We start from the raw sequence: 26,303 nt of genomic DNA on the forward strand, positions 1-26,303 counted from the left end.
GTACCGTCGCCACTGCAAAGAACGTGCAGCCGGCTAACTCGTTCTATTTCTACGGTCAATGTACGGTCAGTGCTGAGCGCCATTTTCTTCAAATAATCACTGCAGACAATTTGAATGTCCGTTCCACTCTCGTTCTATGTGTATTTAAAAGGACGTCTGCAGCTCAGATTGATTAAATGACTAACAAAGTTAGTTCACACTGTTTCCACACTATAATGTAATCATCATGCTGTTGTGCTTTTGAACAGAGCAACTCTTCAAGTACAAACAAATAATAAGGAGCTAAGGAACATTATATTTACCCCCCAATCTACAAGATCTGTTTCGTTCTCTTTGGAGATAAGCGGGTGTGTTTTTGAATCTCTCCTTCCTTCTGTGTGCCGCTTGTCAGTTTTCCCAGTAATGTCGCCACAGACGTTTGTAAAATTGGAAATTCAAAGGCTTTCATGCCTGCTCGCCCGGGGGCCAAGCTAAATGCCATGTCGAAGGAGTAAATCACTGACGGCGTATTTACTCTGGATCAGCTTATTCCAGCTGTTTATTGAAGCTATGTGATATTTAATCTGAGTTAATATTCAAACCCAAGACTCGTTTTATGGCTGTGCCACATAAAATAGTCAGACATCTTTGACCACTCTGTGATCTCCTCTACAATTTCACATAAAGTTCTGGTTAAAGGATAATAATGTTGTGTTGCACAGTGTAAGTAGTGTTGTAGAGTTGTCTTTCATAGTTTTGTATACTCAATACAAAATACAATAAAATTCATCATCTCACTTGCTCAATAGTACGGTCTTTGCAACTTCAAAGGCCGGACCACCTGGATACCATGACAACCTGAGTGATTGACAGGAGGCGTAGTTCCCACAGTGAGCGGGGCGGGGGCAGACAGGAAGACACCGGGTTCAGAGGGTCACTGTCTGAGGAATATGCCAGGAATCTGGCACAACCGATCCTGAACAAACCTGCTGACGATCAAAACCTGAACTCAACAATGTTTCATCATTGTTGTACTTTAAAGAACAGCTTGAAACCCTGCTGCAAGATCTAGCAGACCACCTCAAGGTCTCACTCAGAGAACCAGGACATTCTGATGTAGACCATGTGGGGGCGTGGCCAAGCACAGGATAAGGGTTAGGGTTAGGGTGATAGGAAGGTCCTAGAGCCTTGGGAATGGGCTCTACCCCACAATTTCAGATTAGTTTTTAGAGGAAATGGTGCATAGTTACAAAATAAATTCACAACAGGTAAATAGCAGACCACCTCAAGGTGTCACTCAGGGAGAACCAGGACATTCTGATGTAGCATTTCAAAATTAAAGCCCTTCAAAAAATCTCATTCATGAGCTCACTTCAAATCACATTCATGAGACAATTTGTCTAATTTCAGATTCGATTTTAGAGGAAATGGTGCATAGTTACAAAATAATTTCACAACAGGCTAATAGCAGACCACCTCAAGGTGTCACTCAGAGAGAACCAGGACATTCTGATGTAGCATTTCAAAATTAAAGCTCTCAGTCAGAATATTTGCCGAATACACGATTTAGTTTGATGTTCTGGAAGATGATTATTTCTAAATCTAGAATGAATCGTAAATGTATCTGACACCTAAACATTACTAGCTTGCTGCAAGCCTCACTGGGAGAACTGCTGGATGCACGGCCATTTGCAAACCAGGAATTCCCTAGATCAGCATTTTGAAGAGGCATATTTTTGACGGACAAAATACACATTACCTGCAGTTCTCATGCACAACTTCACTTCAAGATCAAAATTGATAGAAGAAGCAGCTAAAGAAAGAAAAGTGAGATGAAGTGGCTACAAAACCCTCCAGGATTTGGTTCATTACATTACAGTGTTCCTTCAGAGGTCCAAAAAAAGATTGTGATTATTTGGTCACCAAAGAAACTACTTTTAAAAATGTCCTCAACAAGTGCCCAGTGTTTAAAGTCCATTATTCTAATGGAGATTTTATCTCTGGCGGATGTTTTAAAGAATCACACTTCAGGTTTGTTATGAGAAAGTCCGATTCAAAACCATTTGGAAAAGACAAGATTGTTGAAATCTGTGACTGTTGATACATCACAGCTGTTCGCTCTTATTGATTCAGAATTGTTTCACCTTCAATTGGCAGATAAAACTCTCTTCAACATCTGGTCAAACGCCAACACTTTTGAACAATTTACCCGAACAAATGCATTCGTCAATCAGTAAAAAAGCTTATTTAAGATATACGTAGATCTCCTCAATCCGTTTTTATTCTGCATTCCTGTTTAGCTTGTGTTTTATATAAATAGACATGTCATGCTGTACTGTAACAGATATATTTACCAGTAATTCATAATACAAGTGCTGTACTTAAGTTCAGTACTGAGCTACTTGTAATCCCCCTTAAAAGCTGCCTCAAGACCTTTTCTTCAGTTTAGCATTATTTTTAAAGTATTTGTATCATATTACTATTCATCAGTGGTGGAATGCAAAAAATAAGACATTTGCTCAAGTACTGTTCTGTACACTTTTCAGGTAGTTTCATGTTTTTATGTATTTTAATGTTATGCTACTTTTTCAGTACATTTTATAGGAAAATATTGCCGCTTTTACTCCAATACAACAGCTGTAATTACTTCGCAGATTTGTATTTCACATACAAAACTTGATCAGCTTATAAAATATGATGCATTTTTAGATATTAAACCACCCAACTTTGTATAATGAGTACTTTTACTTTACTATGAGTACATTATTCGGATAAAACTTCCAAACTTCTACTTGAATTACATTTTAAAAGTTGACTTATAATGGGGTATTTTCTGGTGGTGTTTTTACTTTTACTTCCATAATTGATGCATGCTTACTTTGCATGCAATAAATGTGCTGTAGAAACAAGTTCATTCTAATTATTAGCTCGTGCAGCACCTAGTTTATCGGTCTCAGCTGAGTAGCAAGTCATCTGGAGACCTTAAGAAGCACAAAGGGCAGGGGCCGACCATCGTAACTCTTTGTGTGTGTGAGTCAGTAGTAGCTGTGGGGTAATGACGGCAGGTCGAAGCAGATGGTCAGACAAGCTGCAGCCTCATCCATACCTCCGGGGAGCCATATTGTCTGTTGTGGAATGCTCTCCCGGTGACCTTTCACCTCTGGTGTGAAGGAGAATGCTGACTGTAACTTCACGGTAATGGGCTGAGTCCCACGCGGTGAAATCGTCACACACAAGCCGCATTACTGGAGGTTTTCCTGGAACACATTACCAGAGCGGAGCATTTAATGTGTCTGCGTCTGCTGAGAGCACAATCCAAGTGCATTACAGTTAATCAATGTATGAAGTGAGAGGCGCCGTGTGTCACTGCAGTAGTGCACTGTGCAAATATTTATTCCTATCCGAGGCGGGTTTAGAACCAAAGATCCAGAGAGAATAAATTACAAATGCCGTTCATCTTATGGAAGATATTCTACACTAAGTCAATACAATGATAGCTTCCCTTTTTCTTTTTTACATTTAAGAAGTTATGTAAGTGCACTTATGGTTTATACTGCAGTTTCACCAGGCAAGCCATAATGAATTGTATTGGAGAACAATTTCTCTTTATTAAAGTGCTGCAGGGATGATGTAACCTGTAGGCCAACCCGGAAGTCAGCATCTCACTGATTCCCTTGGATTATTGAAAATAAGCTTTGTGGCTCACACAAGTTTATGGTACTTACATGTTTTGTTCACAAATGAACACCACTTTTATGATTTTTGAAGCAAAAAGCTAATGTTGAACTATAAATGAACAACACCACGTTTGCATTAGCGCAATTATACAAAAAAAAACCACACAGTCTCACTTAGCCACTTGCTAAGATAAAAAATTCACAAGAGGGGTATTTACTGACGTATTTAATATGGTAGAACAAAACTTTAAAATCTCTTAAGCTTGTGTTAACCTCACCTTACTTCAGGTATCCAACCAACCACCCATTCATAAAACAATTGTCTAGAAGATGAGGGAACTGGAAGTGTAAAAATGCTGACTCATTTCTCCGTTTTAGGACTCATTCCTGCAGTACTCTATAATACATGACTAGAATGAAGCATTATGTGAAGATGAGCCGGTATTTGATTTAACAGACCTCTATTAACTATTCCATGTGTATCTACAGTTCTGTTTGACAGCAAACAATCTACGCCAAATCTGTGAAGGGAAAAAACCCAGTAAATAGGGGTGTATTTTTATTATCTCCATGTAAAACCAGCCAACAAGAAGAAGGCATGACATCATCCCAGGTGGCTGCAATTGAGTTTGATTGTGCAAAAACATAGTCAGCTCATTGAAAGTTTCAATGGGTAAAACGTTTCATTTGTTCCCTGCAGTCGACCTCAAAGGATCAGAATGCAATGCAGCCCAAAAATTAAACTGGGTTTTTGATTATCGGAGGTTGACCGTAACCACACACACGCCCCAGTACTCACAAACAAGTGGGATAGTTTCACTACATTCATGCGTCCATGTGCCCCCCATTGACTGGGCGACTGTGGCGAAGTGGATCGCAGGGCCGTCCTTCAATCAGAGGATCGGCGGTTCGAGTTGCTTGTTGCTTGTTGATGTGTCCTTGAGCAAGACACTTAACCCCAAAATTGCTCCTGTAGAATTGTAAGTCGCTTTGGATAAAAGCATCTGCTAAATGACTGTAATGTAATGACTGCGAGCATCAAGTTCACACCCATTCTCTGGAGAGCTGTTGAAATGCATTCTGGAATGTATGGGAAACCAGTCAGATTAGGCCAAAACAATATATTAACATTAGTATGTAAGGGAGAATTTATCCTTTAAGTAATGACTATTCCTTATTGGACAATGTCGCTAGTTGGGAATTTTAGTTTAAGTCTTTTGAATCGTTTGAATCTTAAACATTACCATGGAATCAAATCTACTGCACCTTTTCATTTTATTTTCCTTTGTCTGTCTCTCTGTTTGCATCTGCACTTCATCAGCTCTTTGCATTTCTTTACTTTTCCTTCCAGTAATAACTAATTCAACCCAGGAAGTGAAAGATCTGCAGTCCATCATCATAAGTGTCCACAAAGTAACAGAGATGTGGTGAAGCTAGGACATTTTTTTTTTCACATTAAGACTTTTGTAGTTTGAGCCATTAAAGACAGAAAGTAATTTGTAACTTAAAGTAATAGACATTGTTGATGTAAAAGATCTTTTGTTGTAAATTTGCTAACGTGCGTTCTTGCTGCGAATTAGATTATAAGAGTGTTACTCTCTTGTTTGTATGGTAATGTTAGTTTACAGTAAGCAGCTGGTTAGCTTAGCATAGAACAAATACTGGAGCTTGACTTGTTCTGTCAAATGGCCATAAAATCCGTCTACCAGCACCTCTAAACCTCAGAGGTTCAACACATTATATCTTGTAATCTGCAAGACGTACAACTGCAGTGTAAACATTAAAAGCCGGTTTAGAGGTGCTGAAAGGCAGATTTATTTTACCATTGGATAGAGCTAGAGCAGTCTTCTTCCTTCCTTCCAGTATATATGCTAAGCTAAGCTAACCAGCTGCTCGCTGTAGCCTCACCATACAGACACGAAAGTCTGCAAGTAAGCATCACAGCGCATTTCTCAAAATCTCAAGCTTTTGTCATAAATATCTGTCAGAGTTTAATAGGTTTAATATTCACTGGTGACGCCACTATTTAGATGCTAATCCTATCAAAATGGGATTTATGGGATTATTTATAGGCAATTCACGCAGTACTTTGGAAGAGATATTGTTCCAATTCCCTGGTTGCCACTAGAGGTTGATAAAAGTCAAGCATTACTTACATCTAATTAGCTGCTCACATATTTCCCCAAATGTGTTTTTCATAGTCTTGTTCTGCTGCTTCACATCAGATTTTAGTAAAATATTTGACATATTGAGGATGTGGCCTCTAGTTTCTTATTTTGGATTTAAGAACAGTTTTCTACAGGGACAGAGGTTCTCATACAATGACTGACCTACATAATTCCAGTTTACCATCTGATCCAAGGAGAAGGACAAGCCTGGCTGGCACGTCTTCATTTCACCGGGTACAGTGTGTGAACATGGAGCACAATGGTGACGCCTTATCTCGGGGGAATCGTGCTGCACATGCGGCGGAGCATCTAATTCTTGCCCTCTCCTTTCCATTCCTGATGTGATGTTGTGATACGGTCCTGACCTACCTTCTCCTGAACAACACGTGTTACCGAGCAGTTGCACACCTGGAAACAGTGCCGTCCAGGATGTGTGTGTGTGTGTCGGATTTGGGCCTCTCGAAAGTATGTTGCTTGTTTTAATCAAACTGATTCTCACGCATCCTGCTGTAAATGAAGCTGAAATGGTTCCAACGTTGTTGTGGCTGGTTGCAGATGTGTTGTGACAGGACATGATGTAATGTAGAATCAACGCTCCCAAAACAAGATTTATTTCGGATTTCAGAGACAGTTCTGAGCTCAACGTATGGTTTGTGTGTAAATGCGTATGTGTGTATGTACTTGTACATGCTCCAGGCCCGAGGGGTTCCATCAGATTAGTAAATATGAACCACCTGGAGATCCTGGAGGGGAAACCTTGGCTGCTGCTCCTGAAATCAATTACACACTGATGAAGAACAGAGGTGAGTGAGTTCACTAATGGAGCTCTGCGTTTGTGTCTATAAATGAAGGTATATGTGTGGTCATACAAAACCAAATATACTTCAATAATTTTGGCTACATATGTGTATTTTTAACTGTGGGCATGTTTCCTTTTTGTCCGTAATCCAGGATTTGTTCTTATTTTGTTCGGTACCACCGATTTCTGGGATTCACCAATGTTTTCTTGGGAGTATTGTTGCTCCTCTTAGATAAGAGAATGATCGAGAGCACTCCAGAGAAAAAACATCTGATTATCACAGTGCACAAATTGTTTGTACAATGCAAAGAAGCAAATGTTTTAAATTTGAGTAACATAAGAAATATCATATAATCAAGTTTAGATTATTAGATGCTTTAGAGTTACCATGATTGGATTATTAACTTTGTGGCCTAAAAAAATACCATTGACCCCAATTTAAGACTATACTATGAAATATATATATATACTATAAAAACCTTTGGATGGTATTGTTTGTGTCGTTCTTTGATGCTTTTTGATTTTCCTGTAACACCACATGCTTTCTTTGTTTAAGTTTATTCAACAGTACCTCAGTTTCACTCCTGCTTAAATTCTTCTTCTTACAGCACTTTTTTCTGGCCATATGCCAGAGTATTTGCTTACAGCACAACACCTTCCCTTATATGGTGTTTAGGGGGCGTTGCCTATGCTAATAACAAACAATCGGTGACAGGTGGGATTCAGCACACCTGATTTGGAGCCGTAAGAACGTTTGGTACATTTGGAGTTTAATTCTCTTTTTTTTTCTCATAAAATTAAGATAATTTAAAGAGAATGTTGCTTCATGAGGCCCAGTGTGAGTTTAATGAATTTTACAGTTCCTTTGGTCAAACTGTTGTTTATGGGTCTGATCGCTTTTCTGATTTGTAATCACTCTCATCATGTTTGATTGTTGTCCAGTACAGTTTCACAGTTGCTTCCAGTAAAGGCTTTAAAGTCCAACCGCTGTCTTTAACCTTTATTGAATGTGTGTTTAGCTCACTGTACCTGCACCTTCCGTCCTGAAGATAAAGCACGGCCTTCAGCAATTTTTCAGTAGTTCCACTTGTATATATTTACTGCAGCACAGAAGCAGCAATACTAAGAAGCTTTGTTTCAGGCCACAGAAAGATGTGCATCATTTGCCAAAAGAGCAAAGAGCAGGGTTCAGTATTTTGTAGGATTTTAAGTTTATCCATCTCAGTTTCAGTTATCCGGCACATAACAAGGTGCCCCTTTTGTATCCTTTTGTAAATTATGACACCAAACTGTGGTGCACTACTCTCTTAGACTACCACGACCTGAGAGGACAATAGACAGAGAGTCAAGTTCGGTTTCCTTGTAAGCACCCATGGAGTGGACTTGGTAAATTGGCCATTTAGGAGCAAATCTGTCTACATTAATGTGCCTTTCCCTGGGCTCTTTGTCTCACTAATGCAGTGTACTGCCAGGGTGGTGAATGCCCCGGCTTTGTGGCATTTTATTAGGACAATAGTAAAAACCTGACGGCTCGCCTGACCGGTTACTCCGGGTGAAATACGCCTGTGGGATGTAGATGTGCTCAGGAATCCAGAGGAAGCAGAGCAGAGGGTGGAAACAGTCCGAGCATTGTGAATGTTAAGAGCAGCGCAGCCAGATCAGGAGGTGGTGTCCTTAATTTACTGCAACACAATTACGGATGAGTATACCTGATTATACTGTGTGTGCTCAATTGACTTCATGGAAAGAGATTTTTAAAATGACCTGCTACATTTTTTTTAATCCCCTCTTCTTCCTATCAAACTCGTCAACAACAGTTTGCTTTCAGATAAGATGAAGAGATATCTCTCAGTCTAAATTGTGACGTATCTTCACCTTCACCACACTAGCTTTGGCTTCCTAGAGGTAGTGAAATAAGACAGGGCAGCGATGGGTCGTTCCTTTGCTCGCCCTTTTCCTGAAATCACATTTGACATTTCTGTGAATGCTCTTTTTCTCTGGATGGGGTCAGCGTTACTTTAGTTGTGCTCACTTATAAATATGTCAAAGGCCACAGTCTGACTCTGAATAGTAACGTTGTAAATAAAGAATAGTTTGACCTTCCTGTGTGCTTTCTTAATTTAAAGTACAATGCTGGACGACAGCTTGTACCGTTCCAACTATGGAAACTATGGATATTTTTGACACTTTTCTAAAAATGGAAGCCATTTCCTTTAAATAGATGAACATAAACTTATTTTGAAGGATTGTAAAGTGAGAGTCTCTGTTTTGGTTTTCTGAATAACTGCTACAGATTTCCTGCAGTCGCCACACAATGAAGTTTACACTTTGCCCCCGATGTGTTTCAGCTTTATTTAGCTGAAATCCATCAAGCTGTTCCATTCTTGTAAGTATAATACTTTCTTTCAAAGCACAAACATAAGATGTTTCAATGGTAAGCTATTGAAATGTGAGTCCTGACTGAATTGTTTGTTGCACAAAGATTGAAAATAAGTTTGCTTTTAATTTTTACTTATTGTAATCTATTTCTGATTTGTCATAATCACATAACTTTTTTAAAATTGTAGACAAAGTTTGTCATTTAATACCATTGAATTGTCAAATACTCGGACTATAAACATGTTAATCCCCAAAGTAAGGTATCCAAAACTAATAAAAACCACATTTGTCATTTTGTCAACAAAATGTGACATCAATACAGTTTATTAGATCAACAGACAGTTGGATGCTTTTTGTGAGAACGTATCATACGCTCCACCTCTCAACATTGCCTTTTGTCTCAGACAGCCACAACACACAGTGCACGGCTCACCCTCGTACAGCAATATGCTTTGAAACGTTTCAAAACTAAAAGTTTGTAGTTGCAGACATTAACGCACATGTGACACGAAGCAGGAGCCAAAGTTAAGATTCACATTCTTATCGTCAATTCTAGTTCATTTAAAATGACCCTGAGCAATAATCTGTGTAAACATTTCTACAGTCGCCCCAAACGAATACAACGGAGAAAGTCTGTTTCACTCCATCCTCACCAAGTACGTACACAGGAGTACATTTCTTTGTTCAGGTTTACATATTGTATGTTGCTGTGTGTATACAAGGCATAAACATGACACCAAGTTCTCAAAGAATCATATAAGATTTCTCACAATGCATTATCTTTTTTAACCCTTTTTCTCTATTATTGAGTATGATAGAGACTGTAATGGAAATACACGTCATAAGTAGTTATATACTGTATTCAGGGAGTGCAATCAGATGTTCCAGCAGTAGATCTGTAGAGAGGGACAGCTGTTCTGCATATAGTGAGGGGGCAATCGATGTGCTAAGGAAAGGACAGAGCGCAGCACAGGTCATTGTGAGCCAGACTCTGGATCAGTCTGCACCACTCGGCCCTCTTCTGGGTGATGTAGGCCGGGGTGATGATTTGCACCGGAAGGCGTGGCGAGCCCTCCACCTGGGCCTTCTCACACAGGGCCTCCGCGATACAGATCACATACATGCCGCAGTCGTAGCTGTTCTTCTGCGACGGGCAGGGCTCCTCCACAAACTGCGCTTTCCTCCCCGCGACCAAGAAGGGCTCCAAGTTGACGGCGATGCGCCGCGCGTGCAGTGAATTGCTGCCGTTTTGAGAGTCGAAGTGTGCAAAGTGGTTGGAGTTGTGATGGTAGACCAAAAGGCTCCAGTGGGATCCCCCGGCGCTCTGGTTGGAGTTGTCGTTGACAGCGAGGAAGACCCATTGGCGAGAGGCAAGATCCAGCGGCTCCAGGAATAGGGCCAACTCATTAGGGCAGGAAGCACACTTAATGAACTGGGCAACCTCCGGGCTGATGAAGGTGACGGTCTCCCCCAGGACTCTGAAGCGCTCAGCGGCAAAGTACTCAAAGGCAAAACCAATGACTTGGTCGTTGAGCCAGTGAGGTCCTTCCAGTAAGGACACATCAGAGCGCCGCAACAGGCTGTCCTGGTAGCTCAGCACGACGGGGTCCATCCTCCAACACAGAGTGTCCGTCTGGAAAATAGAGAAGATTTTAGTCTTTTCTTTGTCTTATGTGGTCGTAAACTAAATTAATTTGGGTTTTAGACTATTGGTCGCGCAAAACAAGCAATTTGAAGATGTCACATGAGGATTTAGGGGAATTGTGATGTTAGTTGTTTATTAAATATGTCAAGATAGTGTCTAGCTCAAGTTTTAAACTGAGAAACATTTGTGAAAGCAGCAAAACTACACTTTTTTACTGTGATGTATCAAAACAAATCTTGCTCATTATGTTGCAAAACCAAATACTGATCTTCATGTGATGACAACTGCTACTGCACAGGGATGAGGCTGTGTTCAAGACAACGTATGTGTTACTTACATAAACAGTTAAACTTCACTGGAGCTGAACACGTAATGATCCAGTTATGGTGTGGACCGTTACTCCCTGAGACACGTTACTTGGAACTGGTTTATCGCATAAAGATATATATTTACAATGACGTTTGATTTGACATAACTGACAAAAGCCAAACAACTCCGCTAAAAAGCAATTTAAGCATGTAGAACATAAACGGTATGCTGTCAAATTAAAATATGTGCTCCTGGTTAAATGTCCATACCTGTAAAAGACACACTCAGATAAAAAGTACCACGAAAACTGCAGTCTTGTCCCTCATTGCAGTGAGTAACGTAAAGTGCTGCAGAAAGACCGTTGACGTTTATTTTGCGACAGGGTACCTGCGCTGTACATTGACTGAAACGCTATCCGTTTGATTCGTTACCTCCAGTGACTTGAAAAGTTGTCGGTGCTTAAATGTTACAGTTATATAACCCAAACGTCAGCCCCGTGTGTACAAAATGAACACATCTCCCGCCATAGCAATCATGTATAAACACAAAATACACGCTCAGATATGTTTTAAACTTAATTTGAAATCATGCAGTGTGATGTGTGTTTATCGCTGCCGTGTTATCTCCTTCTCCTGTCTACTTCCGGTTTTGCTACGGAAGCGGACTGGATCTTATGAACTGGATACCTGGGTCAAATATAGCGCCCCATTAATTCCTATGAGAATTGCTCAACGGGTGCACATGAGCTATTTATATATCCTCACACTTTAGCGTGCTATGGCATAGAGCATGCGCACTCGAGTCCTTATTCAGCCGAGCCGGTTGAGGGTTCATAAAAATTAATGAATCGTTTAACAACCGTTCCTTTGCCAGTGATTGTGAATGTGAAACACATTTATATGGGGGGCGTTATGATGAACGCGGAAGTTGCAATATCTCGTGCGGCCACAATGTTAAAATCTCCCCCAAATCTCCCGGTGGCTCGGCTCCGTCATGCTCCGTCTCCCTCCCTCCCGGTTCTCTTCATACATTCACGGTCCTCCCTCTCCCTTCTCTCACCCCGCCCAGGAGCAGCGTGACCGCGCACTGCAGCGCGTCCCCGGAGCGGCGGCACTGATTAGCAAGGCAAAGTGGAGTTTTCAGCGACCGTCAGCGAGCTGCGAAGAAGGACTGCTCTTTTAATGACATTCACAACAACAGCGAACACGCACAGATAACAATAACAAAAAAAATCAGCGCGGACTTGAATTTCGAAGAGTTGCTCGGAGGCGAGCAGCGGGAGAAGAGAAGGAAAACAAATTAATTCATTGGGAATGCAGGGAATTAAATAGGGACGAAGGTATTTGTGGCTCTGCAAACCCATCCCGAGAGCAGACGGGAAACAACTTCAGTCCCACTTACAATTGACTTCAGCGGCCACGTCTGGAGGTAAGAGTGTGATGTTTAGTAGTTGGGACACTGTGGTCTCTGTGTGTGTGTGTGTGTGTGTGTGTGTGCGTGTGTGTGTTTGGTGGGACGAGGGGCTTTGGGGTTGCAAGCAACCAGTGAATCAAGAAAACTTGTTCCTTTTCTTTTAATCTCCGCTCTTCGCTCTTTTGCAAGATTCGCGCTTTTAAGGTGTGTGTGTGTGTGTGTGTGTGTGTGTGTGTGTGTGTGTGTGTGTGTGTGTGTGTGTGTGTGTGGGCTCAGCCGGTGCTTCTGTTGTTGTTGTTGAATGAATAGTCACAACCAGAAGTGTGTTTGTGTGTATTTATGTGTGGGGTGAAAAGTTTCATTTGCAGCTCATTGTCATGTGTCATGCACAAGAGTGTTTGATCTGCTCCTAAATGTGACACCCTGTCAAGATGATTTATTGATATCAATTATGATGGAAATGTGTCCTCTGTAGTTCCTGTGCAGGTTGATGTTGTTATGCATCGAAACAAACAAACAAAAAGCAGACAAAACATCAACTCACATGTCCTTATAGGATGATGCAGCATAAATGAAAGGACCCCTTACAGTATTTAGTAATCATCTTCATAATAGGGTGAAGTTCTGTGCTGGTTGGAGTGTTTGTCCGCAGTAGGGTGGGGTAAATGTTTACATGTATTATTTAGCGGAGGTCAGACAGTACAGCTTATAATGCAGTGGAGGCAATAAAAGACTGCAAAGCGGCTGTAATTGCACAGGGAGGTCTAACCGGGTGAGGAAGCTGCTGAATCATGGGTGCACGCCTCAGTCTGTCCAGTGGACAGAGTCGACTTCACACACTTCATGGCTGCAAACTCACGGCACCAGATATCATTCTGTGCAAGATGCCTTTAATCTACCTTGTGTTTTGTCACTTTAGTCTTGCTTTTGGAGGCTTTGGTTTACATTGTCGTCTGTGCTGCTCTATTGTGAGTTTCTAGTTCTTTGTTGTACTTGCTGAGGATCTTTTGGGGGCATTTTGTTCCCTTTTTTTGTTATGGAGTTGTGAATGGAGTGATGACAGGAAAATGAGGGGAGTAACATGTCACAATGGTCCTCAGCTTGGGACGTTGCATTTTGTGTTCAGTAACCTATACGCCCCTGATCATCTTCCATCACTGTGTCCGTGTGAGCATTATGTAACACCCCTATTAGATTAAGATCAGGATTTCTGTGATAATCAGGGCTGAACGTCTCCATATCATGGTGTTTTTCTTTACCCATTCTTCTCTTTTCATTAGTAAAAAACATTAGTAGTTTGCTGTTTTAGTGCAGTATCCCTGTATCCTTTAATATCTGCAAAAAAGACTTTAATTCAAGTAGCTGTGAGGTTCCCCCGAGAGCTCGTCCGGCCCTCAGATCAGCACAGGTGATGCGGGTGAAGTGGGTCTGTCCTGCAGGAATGTGAGGTCTTGAGAGGACCCAGCTGCCGTTAGCATAAGAGGCGGCCCAGGCCGAGACTCCGGCAACTGGTCCCTGTCGACATCTGACACCCCACAGGCCCCCTTCTGTCTGCTATTTCTAAAAGACCGGCCTCGGTTTGTATCACATCGGGGGGCCGCGTCTGTGTCGGCCGATATCACCGGCACCACCTGAGAGACCCAAGCTGTGGCCTGAAAGCTTGGAAGGGTTTTGCAGGAGATCGTCTGCACGGTTGTAGGATATTTTGTGGTTCTATGAACGTATTGCAGCATTGGAATAACAAGACAATCTGCACTAGTTGAAACTAGTTTGATGAAGGTGGACAAACCGTTACTTGTAAAAAAACAAAACTGCATCACTTCATGCAGAGTTTCACCTTCACAGCTGCATCATTTGGGATTCAGTCCGTGTCGTCTCAGGCAAACAATGAATGGCTTCACCCTGTTCACAATGTCCTGTCTACCGGTTAGTCCTGAGGTGCGGCTTCCCTTTGGACAAGTCCTGCTCCATGAGTTCACCTCCAGTTCATACAGATTCACACATTTTAAACGGGGGCCACTGGCCGACCTTCCTGTTAATCAGTCACCAGTAAAGACGGGGGCCATAATGCAAATATATGATTTGAGATATTGTAAGATTCTTCTGGGAAATGATTTACAACCTGTCCTACTGGATGGTTTGATTTATATGTCCAGAGATAATTTTGCGCTAAAGAAGACAGCTCCTCTGTGTCTTAGTGGGTCATAGATATAACTGCAGCGCATTTTAGATGCAGACCAGCTGAGGCATCACGATGGCAGGAAGAGCAAACCGCCTGATCTGCAGCTTTAAACCCTCCTGTCATAAGATATTTATCAGCGGCAGAATAACTCTGTCTTTATATATAACCTCACATTCTGAGAAATCTCTCTGTGGTTTTTAGAAAATACTTCTGTAGATATTGTACAGATATCAAAATTAGTATGAGGTAAAGAGAGTTATTGCTGCTGGAGTGACTACATCAGAACTTATCCGGCTATATTTATTGTCGATTAGTTCCTCGATTGATCGATTATTTAGTCGATCAGTGTTTCCCAAAGCCCAAGATGACGTCCTAGAATGTCTTGTCTTGTCCAAAACTTAAAGATATTGAGTTTACTGTCCATGGAGGAGTAAACAAACCAGAAATATTCACATCGAAGAAGCTGAAATCAGAGAATTTTTACTTAATTTTTCTTGAAAAATTACTCAAACCGATAAAGCAATCAAAATAGTTGGCGATTCATTTAATAATTGAGACCTAATTGATTCATCGCTGCAGCTCTATAGCTTTTGCTACATTTAACATTATTTTTGGAAATTTTAACATGACGGCGGGCTTTTCTGCTGCTACTTCTACTGTTTTAGAGACAATTGCAAACACCTTATTTTATAATAAATTTCTAATAGAACAGAGGAAAAGTCTTTATTTTGCCATGTACGTGATGAAAGCAGATTTACATTTTGCCTCATTTCCTGCTCAAAGTTCACCACACTGTGACCCCTACAGAGAGAATAGGGGGCCTTCGTATGATATATTACCACTGTGTCATAGTTGCAGTTCCTGTAAAATTCCAGCCTCGGGAAGAAGGCCTGTATCCTCGCATTCATTTCTTTGTTCTCTAAAAGCATAAATACAGTGTTTGAAAAGTGTAGTGGCTCCTCAAACACAATGTTTTGTTCTCTTTATAATTGACGCAACAAGCCTCTCTGTGCTGTGGCGACTTCTTTGCACATCCGCAGCAGCTTCTTTAAGCACGGGGTTTCCGACATACCCCCATCATCAGGTGTTACCGGTCAAAGCTTCTGTTTTGGGGTGGAAAGCAGGAGTCACGTGCTGCGGGCCCACATGATCGGGATGTCCTGAAAAGTGGCCGCATGATGGGATTGTGTGGCCAAAGTGATTGGCATGCACATGAAGTCATTAAAGAGGAACCTGCTTGTGTTGCACGGAACAAAGCTCCCCTTTCTTTAGTGGGCCATTATATGAGGGAGGCTTTGGCCTCAAAGGCTCAGCTAGCCCTGCGTTCTGCATTTCCCCTCATTAACTCACTGGTGCTGCTAACAGTAGCCGGACTGAGATCGAGAGAAGAAAGCGCATTGTGTTGTTCTTTGCGATTTTGTTTATGTGAGAGGAGCTTAACTTGTTCGTTTTGTTTTTAATGAATCCCTTAAAATGAGAAATAGAGTCAACAAACAATAGTGATCTGTGTGGAAGCTCAGTTTGTGTTCCCCTAAATTAAATTCCATCCTCCGAGGTTTGTTTTGGCCGGAGAAGCAAGCGTTCAAAGACCTTTTTTGTTTTGTTTTTGTTGAGAAAATAATGAAGTCAAAGCTTAGAAAATGACAGAAAAATGTAATGTCGTGCAAAGACAGCAGTTTGCCGAGCCTTAAGTTATTAGATTGGGTTGGATTGGAAAGGACTGTGCAAGTTGAATGACTAAGTTAGATGTGGATGTAGATGCTCACTTGCATGGAATATCAGGTTAAACGACCACATTGCTGCAGGGTTTTGGCAGCGGAGCTGTGACTACAAACTAAAGTTGTGATTTGCAGAGTGTGTGTGTATGTTGTGACACAGCTGTGACAATAGCTCGTGGCCCCCTGCAGCCTCATGGTGCAGATGGGACAGGGCCCACGGTTAATCCTCAGGCATGTGCTGGTGTGTAATAATGATTCACCATACTGTCCATGTGCAGAGCAGTGCTGCCATCACATCACTTAAACTATCAGTGAAAAGTGTGATCAGCTTGTTGAAGCCTGCATATGGCAGCATTGGCCTTTTACATTGTATACCGAAGCACCAGGAAGTATTCATTTGGATATTAAACCAGCAGGTGTTGTGTTTATGTTTCTTAACACCCACTCAGGGCTACATGTAACAATATAACCTGAAGGAAATCACTTGATGTAGTTTGTTTTATGTCTGGGATACAGGCTAGTCAAGAAGACAGAAAGAAAGTTTTATCTTTATTAACAATTTGCTTTATGTACAAACGATAAGGCACACATGTCCTAGAATATTGAAATACTATGCTTAAACACACATTTAATTGACAAACAAAGAAACTAAATAGTTATTTTGACACGTTAAAGGTCTCGCTGCATTTTTGCTTTCCATAAAGTTCAAAGAAGATAACATCTCTTTTTGGAAGATGAGTAGTCCCGAGGAGTCTTGTTTTATGAAACAGCAGCACCTTTATCATCGAGTACAGAGCCACAAATGATATCAACATTTGAAAATACAACCCAAAACATCATGTATGTCCTCCCCCAATGTTTTTCCCGTGGTCTTTCATTGTGCAGGGGTAAAATGCCATTGATCAGTTTGAAGGAACAAGGTGTCGAATACAATTTGTGCAGAACTTTCTGATGGTGATTTAGTGAATTTCAAGAGAATATCGTTTTAATTTGTCAGGCCAGGAACTAAATGTGATGAGAATCAGCCTCGAATTACTTAAATGTTTACGTTCATTGAATCTAACAAACTGCAGATAGTGAGAGAGGGTGGAGGTGTGGAGCTTAATGACGGGATGTGCCCGCAAAAAGATGTCTCATCAACATTAGGAGCACAGCTGGAACGGCTTTCAAAATAGTTGTTTCATCGCAGTTAATATTACATTTCAAAACAAAGTTCTCAAAAGACGGAACCTTTCCTGTGTCGCGTAAAATCTTAACAACAGACCAGATGTTCTTCTCCATCCAGTGCAGAAGGAAAGTAGGTTCAGAGTTGTGTCTCCGCAGTGTGCGCTGACGCTCTTATCTGTGAGGAATTCTGTCAGTTTACACTTACAGTAGTCTGTGCTCCGTCAGAATGAGGCAAGAGGGGAGGAAGAGCGGAGATAGTTGTGGCTAACGGACAACAAACAGGCTGAGATAAGCTGCGTTTCAAATGCAGCCCGCGACTGGCTCAGTAACAGCTGGAATGCTGTAATCTATACTATGGTTATCAGTGTAGTAAACGAGCAGATGATATCGGCCACTTTGAGGTTATTATAAGGCTCATCATTAACTGTGGAAGTGTGGTGGAATAAAATATGTTGGTCTTATTCAAGAAAATGACAGAAAGTAAGATTAAGTCAGTTAGAGATGCAGCTGTTCACAGTAACCTTCTGTCAGTCGTAGGCAGATTACTTTTATATTTGTTTTAGAGGTTAAATGATTTAAATGTCTGTCTTATGTGAAGGGCAACTCTCCCAAATGTAGTATTAACTTCTGATAATAGGTTTTAACTTGTGTTTTTTTTATGCCTTGAAATTATTCATGTATCGGATTTGGCTGTTGAAGTTTTTCGCTAAATTTTTTCTTGTCTTTTAGTTTTCTAAAAAAAGTTTATCTTTAAAAGTTTGACACCAGATTTCCTTTAAATTTGGTGGAACGCTAACGAGTTACGTATGTTTCCGTCTGTCTGGATCCAGGTGCAGATCCTGGTATTTAAAAAAATAATTTCTTGACATTAGACATATGTATAAACCATTTTTAATAACATGAATTAAAACAACTTAATAACTTTTAAGTTTGAATATTTTGTGTATTAAAATAAATACTCAATAAGATGATTGTAAAGCCTTGGCGGCTGTAAATACCGAGTGTTTTGTTTTTGTAATAAGAGACGAGAGGTAACAGGAGATGTATGGTCTGTGAGAAGGAATAGGGGTTTGTTTTTGTCTTGTATGTTTTGAGTGTTTGACCATCAAGCAGACATCAACGAGACAAAACTGCACGATGTGATGATTAAAGTATTTCTCTCATAACGGCAGAAGTGCTGTTGAAGGTGCACACATCTAGTAATTGTCTCTGTCTGAACAAACGGAGCCTTATTTAGAGGAATCATTGTTTGATCATTACATCGGGTCAATACATGAATCATGACAGAATGATACATGCGTCCTCCTGAACTCTACTGAGTCGCAATGTTCAGTTTGATGCCGCCGTCCTTTCACGTTGGCACAGGTCTGCATTCATCCTGATTGCTCACTGATGCATTTCGGAGCTCTCATTCACTGCAGTGACTTATTAGTCAGGTCGAACGATTATGGTCAGACACCCTGGAGACGATTAGAGGGTCTCTATTGTCCCCGCAAAGTCCGAGTCCTCCACTCAGAATGGAAAGAGCCCACTTAACAGTGAAGCTGTCTCAGCTTAGCAAATATTTTTGCTCTACATGTCACGCTGGCCGAGCTGCTCTCAATGTGAGAGGACTCAAAGCGGACTCTAATGAGTCCTAGTTTTTCTTTGAGGATGGAGCGTTTGCGTCAGTGTGAGCTTAAAAACGGTTCAGATGGAGGGTCGGACTGTTCTGACCTTCTTAATAGAGAGAATGAAGTATTGTTTATAGAGAGTGCACCAAGTCTTTTCGTTCTTGATGCTAGTTCTCTGTGGATACTACGTGGTCTCTTTTGGTAAAATATCAGTATATTTTTTATTGTGCATGTGCATGGTGTCGGTTCATTTAAAGCATGAGTTTCTGTAGAGTGTTGAGAGAAATCGACGTACTTAAAGGGAAGATCCACCTCCTTTTTTGTGGATGTTCAATCAGTGTTGATGGTTAATGTAGTCAAAGCAATAAATTCCTCAGTGTGTGCTACTTTGACCGAGAGCTGCAAAATATGTTGTTCTTCCTGCATCCAGCGTCATTTGACGTAGTTGGAGGAACGGAGCAGAGATAAGCCGAGGCTGCAACTGCATTAGCTTTGCCAGAGGATATGACCGGCGCGGTCCGTCCCGGCATCCGAAGGTCGTGCGCAGTGCATCCTGGTTCTTCAGTACGTTGCTTCAATTGACTACATTTACCATCAGCATTTATGGGACATCCGAAGAAAAGTTGGCACATTTTCCCTTTTAATAATCAAAACGTTGCTGCATTGAAATGACTCAACAATAGCTTCTAAAAATATGGAAATTTGCTGATTTTTTTTTATCATTATAAATTTAATATTTTGTGTTTTTGGAGTTTAGAGTGGATAAGTCAAGAAATTTGAAACGCAACGGTGCACTATGGGAAATTGTGATTGGCACTTTTAACAATTTTCTTTCAAATAATAAGCAAAAAACAATGTATTATAGCTAATGAGAGTAATTAGTGGTAGCTCTGAATCTACTTTAGAGTTTGACCCAAAAGAAGGGCAAACTGAAGAATCAAAGAGTAACCCATGTTTGGTGACCACAGAAGAAGAAAGCCACATTAGAATATGAGGAGATGTCACTGTTGGTTTCCTCAGTAGACCAGAATGCAAAGGAAACTCAAAACATATTGTGTTTTCACCGAAAGGCTCAGTGCTTGTCCTTCGCTATAATGCACAATCACATGAAACCTGACTGAATAAAACAAGACCGTGCCAGTTGTTAGAGGGCATTCTGGGAAATGAAGGAAGTATGAGAACGAAGGGAGAATTGATAGTGGAGAGATGTTTAAAGTGTTGTGTATCCTCGCAGAATAACACATGAAGTTCACCTTTTTAATGATACAAAGTGAAAGAGTATCTGAGAATAGAAGTTTTCTAGTCTAGTTTATACATTTTTTTTTTTTCATTTTACCAAAAGCAGCTCCACATCATCTCCCCACAAGCGTTGGGTGTGCAGTAAACCATGAGGTCATAACATCATACGAAGCCTCTCCAAGAGATTCTCGCCAACGTCTCCCATCATCTCCTTAAAACCTGAAAACCAAACATGCGTTATCATCATGCTGCAGCTCTCACTGTCTGTCTGGCGACCGCGGCTCTGACTGCAGCACCGGGCTCGGATTTCAAAAAGCCTGCGGTCTGCCGAAGGCAGAGAGACAGCAGTCGTCCCCCATCCTCAGCCAGAGCCACTGTAACGCTGCCCTGTAATTACAGGTCATGTTTTTTTCCTAATACGCTAAACAGATGTGCTTAAAATAATGCTTAACATTCAGACATGAAGACATGTCATTACTATCAGCACACGGTTTCTGTCGCATAAATGATTTGCATTTGATTATTTACTCCGTGTTACTTTCATTCTCTAACAGAAAAAGGCAATTTTATTCCAGAAAAGCCAACAAATTTAACCGAAATTCAACAAAAATCAAGTTATATTTTTCAGTAGACCGACATGTACGATATAGAAAAGTGAATAGTATATTTAATTTCTACGTATCACTGCATGGAAACGACTGACCTGGAAACGAACTTGCTTTTTAAAAGTCTGTTTATCATGTAAAATTAAATTTACAGGTGAAAAGAGGCCTTTTGAGATGAACGAACCAGCATTAGACGGCTGACTGCTCTGCATCACACAAGGAGGTCAGATGTTGTGTGGCGGGTTTGTTTAACTTGCTGTGAGTTAACAACATGTTATATACACACACTGACTTGCAAACATGCCCACGAGTGCACTTTTGAATTCCCAAACTGTATTGCATTGTCACATTTTCCTTTGATCACTGGTGCCCACTCATGCATCCCATGATTCGCAGCGATGCCTTTGAAATAGCTCTGGGTGTAGGTGTCGAAAAGGCCTCGAGGAAGAAATCTTCCCTCTCGATCGTTACGCAACGCTTCACAAAAGAAACCTTTTGGCAGCTAATTTGATCAAATTCACCGCAGCTAATTGACCATGAGGATGACGTGTCCGTGCATTTTGATGTCTCGGTGTCGGTAGGTATGCTTGACCTCGTCACAGGTATTCAAAATAAGAAACGGTGCACATTAGAGGACGTGTGTGTTCATCTTGGCACTGTGCTGTGTGAGCAGCTACACTCATTACTGCTCGTCTCCACTCAGCTATGAAAGACGAGATGAGTCCTTTTGGCACTCGCAGCCTCTCTCAGTCTGAGCGTTGGTGCTCGCAGAAAAGCCCTCAATCTCGGTACCCATCCCACTGAGTGTATGTGTACTCCGTAAACATTGTTGTACACAGGACCTTGCTTCTGGTTGGTATGTTTTGTGGAGGAAACGTGCCGGTGTCCTGGCTGCTCCTCGGCGCTGTCTTTACCCCCCCCCCCCCCCCCCCCCCCCAGGCCAGAGGCGGCTGAATGGGTCCGTTTGGCCCAACAGACTCCCTTTCTGAGGGGGAAATGGAGTGTGCATAATCTGGGTCAATGATACCTCCTCGTCCCTCGCCGTCTTCCTCTTCCTCCTCCTCGTTCCTCTCCCCTCTCTGCCGCTGCTCCCTGATAACACCTCGACCAGTTTGTTTAATTGCTATTCAACTTTTTTTTGTAGCCCGACTGATACGGATAAGATAAGGACATTGTACAGTTGAATAATAAATGTGTCACTTCTCTTTGTAGGACAAACTATAGAAAACACATCTTGTGTCCGCAGCACGCTGAACGCAGAGCTTAGGGAGCTAACAACGTGGTATTTCAATAACTTCTACGACTATTTTATGTCCAAAGTTAAACGTCTACGGACATTTTGTTTAACATAGTTAAGAAAGCAATGTTTAAGCCAAGCCTGATGTTACCTAACGCATAAAAGAATGATACCAGTCACTTCCAGACAGTGAGACGTACAGTTTATTAAATAAACACTGGTATTTAATCTGTGCTCTGGACTGTTTGAATGTTAACATCTAGAGTTCTTGAAATAATTACCCAGAGAACCATTAAACCTAAACACTTAATGCCTTCTAAAACAACAGCTGTTGATGATGTGCCTTCCATTTGCTGGATTTTTTTATTGCGGGGCGGTGTACTTTTTCCTATTCCACTGGCCAAATGTAGACTGTGCAGCGTCATATTGATATTTCCAGAGCCTGAAAGGAAAAACATATTTTTTCCACTCTCTAAAACAATAAAATGTGAATGGGAGGTCAGTTCAAGAGCAAGGGTCTTGTTTCAGACTGAACAGTTTACACTGATGTTCATACAGAACATGGTATACCGCATTTCACCAACTACAGTAGCTTAATTAGATCCTAATTCAAGCTACTATTCAATTGAGTGAAGGGGAAACAGAAATAGGCATGTTGAGAAAACTGCACAGACAACTCGCTATGCTGAGTATGGAAAAATTAGTAATGTTTTTCCTTTTAATGCTCATATTTAAAGAAAAAACACTTTGATATCTGTCATTTTTTACATGTAATTATGAAGTATCGTTGTATTACATACTGAGGACTTATGCTCACATTATGTCTTTGACTTAAACTGACCTGGTTCACTCTCACATTCACAGGCCGTGAATATCTGTATGTAGACGCTCTCCTTTGTTAAGAAACTCACATAGTTGGATATATAAAATGCTCTGATCTCCAAGAGATTTAGCCCACCAACAGTATTTAGTTCACATGTGCATGAGCCAGAGTAAAAGTTGAGCTTGAAGGGAAACAGCAGAGTTAGCGAAGGCAAAGTGTTGTAAAGGCACAGAGTTGGAGAGAGACAGCAGGTTTAGAAGCAGGTGTTTCAGCATCAGCCGACATGACTGTCTCATCTCCTACGTCTGGACTCTACAAACAGGAAATACTGTTGTCCAAAAAAGAAAGTTGTCCAACATGTAGAACAAATTGCAGCCAGATAACTTAACTGTTTTTAATGGATGTTTTAGTGTACTAATTTTGTGTACTAATTGCAGGAATTACATCTGTACCTTCAAACAAAGAGTGGTAAAAACTAGGTGTTGTGCACAGTATGGAGTCTGTACTCTGTACTCTTGTCACACCGCTCCCCACTGTGTGACCGCCTGGGATTGTCTAAAATGTCACATTTCTGGTTGTGTTGCATTGCTGAAAACCCTCTCCTTTTAATGCTTTTAATCCCCCCCCCCTGCACTACGTGGTGTAAAACTGCGGCTCTGTCACTCTTTCACCATATTGTTTTTATTTGGGTTTCGGTTCCTTGATGTTTACATGTTTAAGTGAGCGTGCTGCAGTGAAAGACGTACTGATTTGTATATGGCGCCGTAGTCAGCTGTGTTTCAATTGTGGTTTAAGTTTGACTCCATTGTTTGGCTTTAAAGCCGGCTGTGTGTGAAGTCTTGATTGCCAATTTTCATCAAAAGCTCCTTCGTCATGGTTTGTGTGTCTGACTGAGAGTTTATAATTCATGCGGTTAAAAAGATAAATGTGATATTAGAAGCATCTTTTGCAGAGGGTGAGATAGAAACGTATTACCAACGCCATGATGGTGGTGGTGTTATGTTGAGCTACACTTCCTGTCTCACCCAAAGCTGCTGTCATTGTCCTGGGAGTGGACACAGGAAGTGGAACTCTCCATGGCGACAACAGAGGAGTGGTGCTGTTTACGCCCACAGTTTCTAGTGCTCTTTGTCATAGAAGCGCCCCAGTAGCAGTCATCATTAACTGAAATGGTTATTCCACATAGTCATAAGAGAAGTACATTGTGACTTGCTGCTTTTGTCTTGACCATGCACTGCCTAATTGTGTTTTCTGTGTCTGAACGTAAAGTTACATTGAAGCTTTGACTGAAACCGGTTGGATTAACATTTGCTACAATATTCCTTTTTCCGTGAATGCTCGTAATGTTAAAATACCGAGTCAGTGAAAGTAGCAAAAAAAAGATAGGTTGTTGGTAAGTTGCAGAGATATCCGAGCACACAGTAGCATGCAATGTCTTTTTTTTGTTTTTTTGTTCCTATAATGTTGTCCTTGGAACTGCTGCTCTGTATTAATTTCCTTCCTCTGCTTTCTCCCTCCACTCTCTCCAGTCCACCTCAGGCAATAACAAGAATAGGTCCTGCACAGCACAGTTGGCCTTTTAATTTAGCGCACACACACACACACACACACACATATACACACACACACACACACACGGCACTTCCTCCAGTGTCATATTTTTGTGTCGGTGGAATGCAGAGGGAGTTGGTGTCGGCCCAGCGCTTCATTCAGAGTGACCAGCCACAGTTATCCTCTGCTGTGTGCTCAGGCGGGCCTATAAGAGGCCTTCAGTCGTTTTTAATTACGGTGTGGACAGTGATTCCAGCATGGACTTGTTCCAGAGCCGCTCCGGCCTCGCCGACTCAGGTGTCTTGGTAACACACTTCCTGTGACCTAAAATACCAGCAGAATAAAGGCCAACACGTTGTAGTTGATTTGATTTCCTTCGACTGAGTCAACTGAGAAACTGAGTCAACTTGTTCTTGTCTCTTTCACCAAATGATTTCCTGTTTCACTTTGGTGAGCAGTGGTTTGCTTGTTTGATTAATAAATATTTTGTCCTATGTCTAAAATTCCATTATAAACCTAGATAATGAATTTGAACTGGAATTTTAAAGGACCATACCTGTGTTTTGGAAAGTTACAGTTGTGATGAACATTTCCAAATGCATGCCGTCCAATTTTAGAAATCAAAATGTTTTTTGCATACATTTAGAGACGATATATTTGCGATTGACAATCGATCAATAGACTCTTGTTGTTGCCTTCCTTTTTTATTCAGGAAATAGTTCCGTTTTTCCACAATAGACGTCTCTCATCAGTACTTTATTTTTGCAAATATATGAGCACAAACTACAAGAAAAAAAGAAATCAATAAAAAAATCAATAGATTTCAGCAAACACGACAAAAGAGAAAAAGGTTGTTAAATCCGTCGGTGTAAACATCAAGTTTGCATCATAAGTTACATGCCCTTTGTGAGACAATGTAACGCAGACTCTTCAAATCAATCTGCACTCTGTTTCCATGCAAGTTACTTGAACTTGGAAAAATAAATGGACTTACTTGAACCCAGAATGAGTTCCAATGGATTTTAATGTTGTCGTGAAATGAATGGAAACCGATGGCTACTTGGAAAAGTTGGAAAACTACATCCAATAATCTATAGCCAAGCAGCATGGGCTGCAAAATGTTAAGCTTTTACCTTCAGAGATAACAATCGATACGCAAAACGTCATGTTAATATGCGCAATCACGCAAAGTTACCAGTATGGTCCTTTAAACAATTTGTCCTCTATAATGGGGTTTAATATTACCTAAATAAAGATAATGAAACATGTGTTTGGGTTAAAAATTGAAGACGCTGGTCAGTGAAATTCATTCCGACCTTTTTGTTTGTATTACGGTGATTTCTACCCACACTGTAAAGTGGAGGGAGACGTCAGGTTCCTGGACGTTACTGCTCGTAAACTCTCAGTTCTTGTCACTGAAATAGTGGAATAAACCGTGTGTTCAAGTGCAGTAATGATAAACAGTGATGTCTCGGCATGCTGAAGCCAGGTTGGCCCTCAGTATTTGTCACTCTCACTTTCCCACGGATCAGATTTCAGGAAACCAACATCCTCTGTCTGTCTGTCTGTCCTTCATTTTGTCAACTCGGCATTTCTTTCCGTCTCCTTCTCTTCTCTCACACTTTGCTGTCTCTCTGAATATTTCGGTCAGAGCTCATGTTCCACACCCCGACCATTACTTCCTACTCATTAGTAGTTACAGAGAGACTTGAGAGCCGTGTGAGTGAGCGCACAACACAGAGGTAGTAAAGTTTGTTTCAGGCCCTGAAACCTTGTTGCCGTCAGTGCATGAGAAACAA

The 26,303-nt window shown here is 41.1% G+C and overlaps 2 protein-coding genes across 9 annotated transcripts in view; one reads left to right on the forward strand and one right to left on the reverse strand.

Moving 5' to 3' along the window:
• Window positions 1–9,355: 9,355 nt before the first annotated feature.
• Window positions 9,356–11,292, reverse strand: senp8 (SUMO peptidase family member, NEDD8 specific). The gene is made up of 2 exons (XM_079162874.1): window positions 11,226–11,292; window positions 9,356–10,635 (listed from the first exon to the last, which is right to left on the reverse strand). The coding sequence occupies exon 2, from the start codon at window positions 10,612–10,614 to the stop codon at window positions 9,949–9,951; it is 666 nt and encodes a 221-aa protein (XP_079019000.1). The 5' UTR covers window positions 10,615–10,635; window positions 11,226–11,292; the 3' UTR covers window positions 9,356–9,948.
• Window positions 11,293–12,072: 780 nt separating this feature from the next.
• The window catches only part of myo9aa (myosin IXAa), a 105,019-nt gene continuing 90,788 nt past the window's right edge, over window positions 12,073–26,303 (forward strand). For all 8 annotated transcript variants that reach the window (XM_079157949.1, XM_079157951.1, XM_079157950.1 and 5 more), the window contains exon 1: window positions 12,073–12,384. The gene's annotated coding sequence lies outside the window, so the exon portion shown is untranslated. The remainder of the gene's footprint in view (window positions 12,385–26,303) is intronic.

Source organism: Pholis gunnellus (genome assembly GCF_910591455.1).
Source record: "Pholis gunnellus genome assembly, chromosome: 1".
Classification (NCBI taxonomy): Eukaryota; Metazoa; Chordata; class Actinopteri; order Perciformes; family Pholidae; genus Pholis; species Pholis gunnellus.

Coding starts and splice junctions, on each gene's coding strand:
- senp8 (XM_079162874.1), bottom strand. CDS start 10,614: ATGGACCCCGTCGTGCTGAGCTACCAGGACAGCCTGTTGCGGCGCTCT.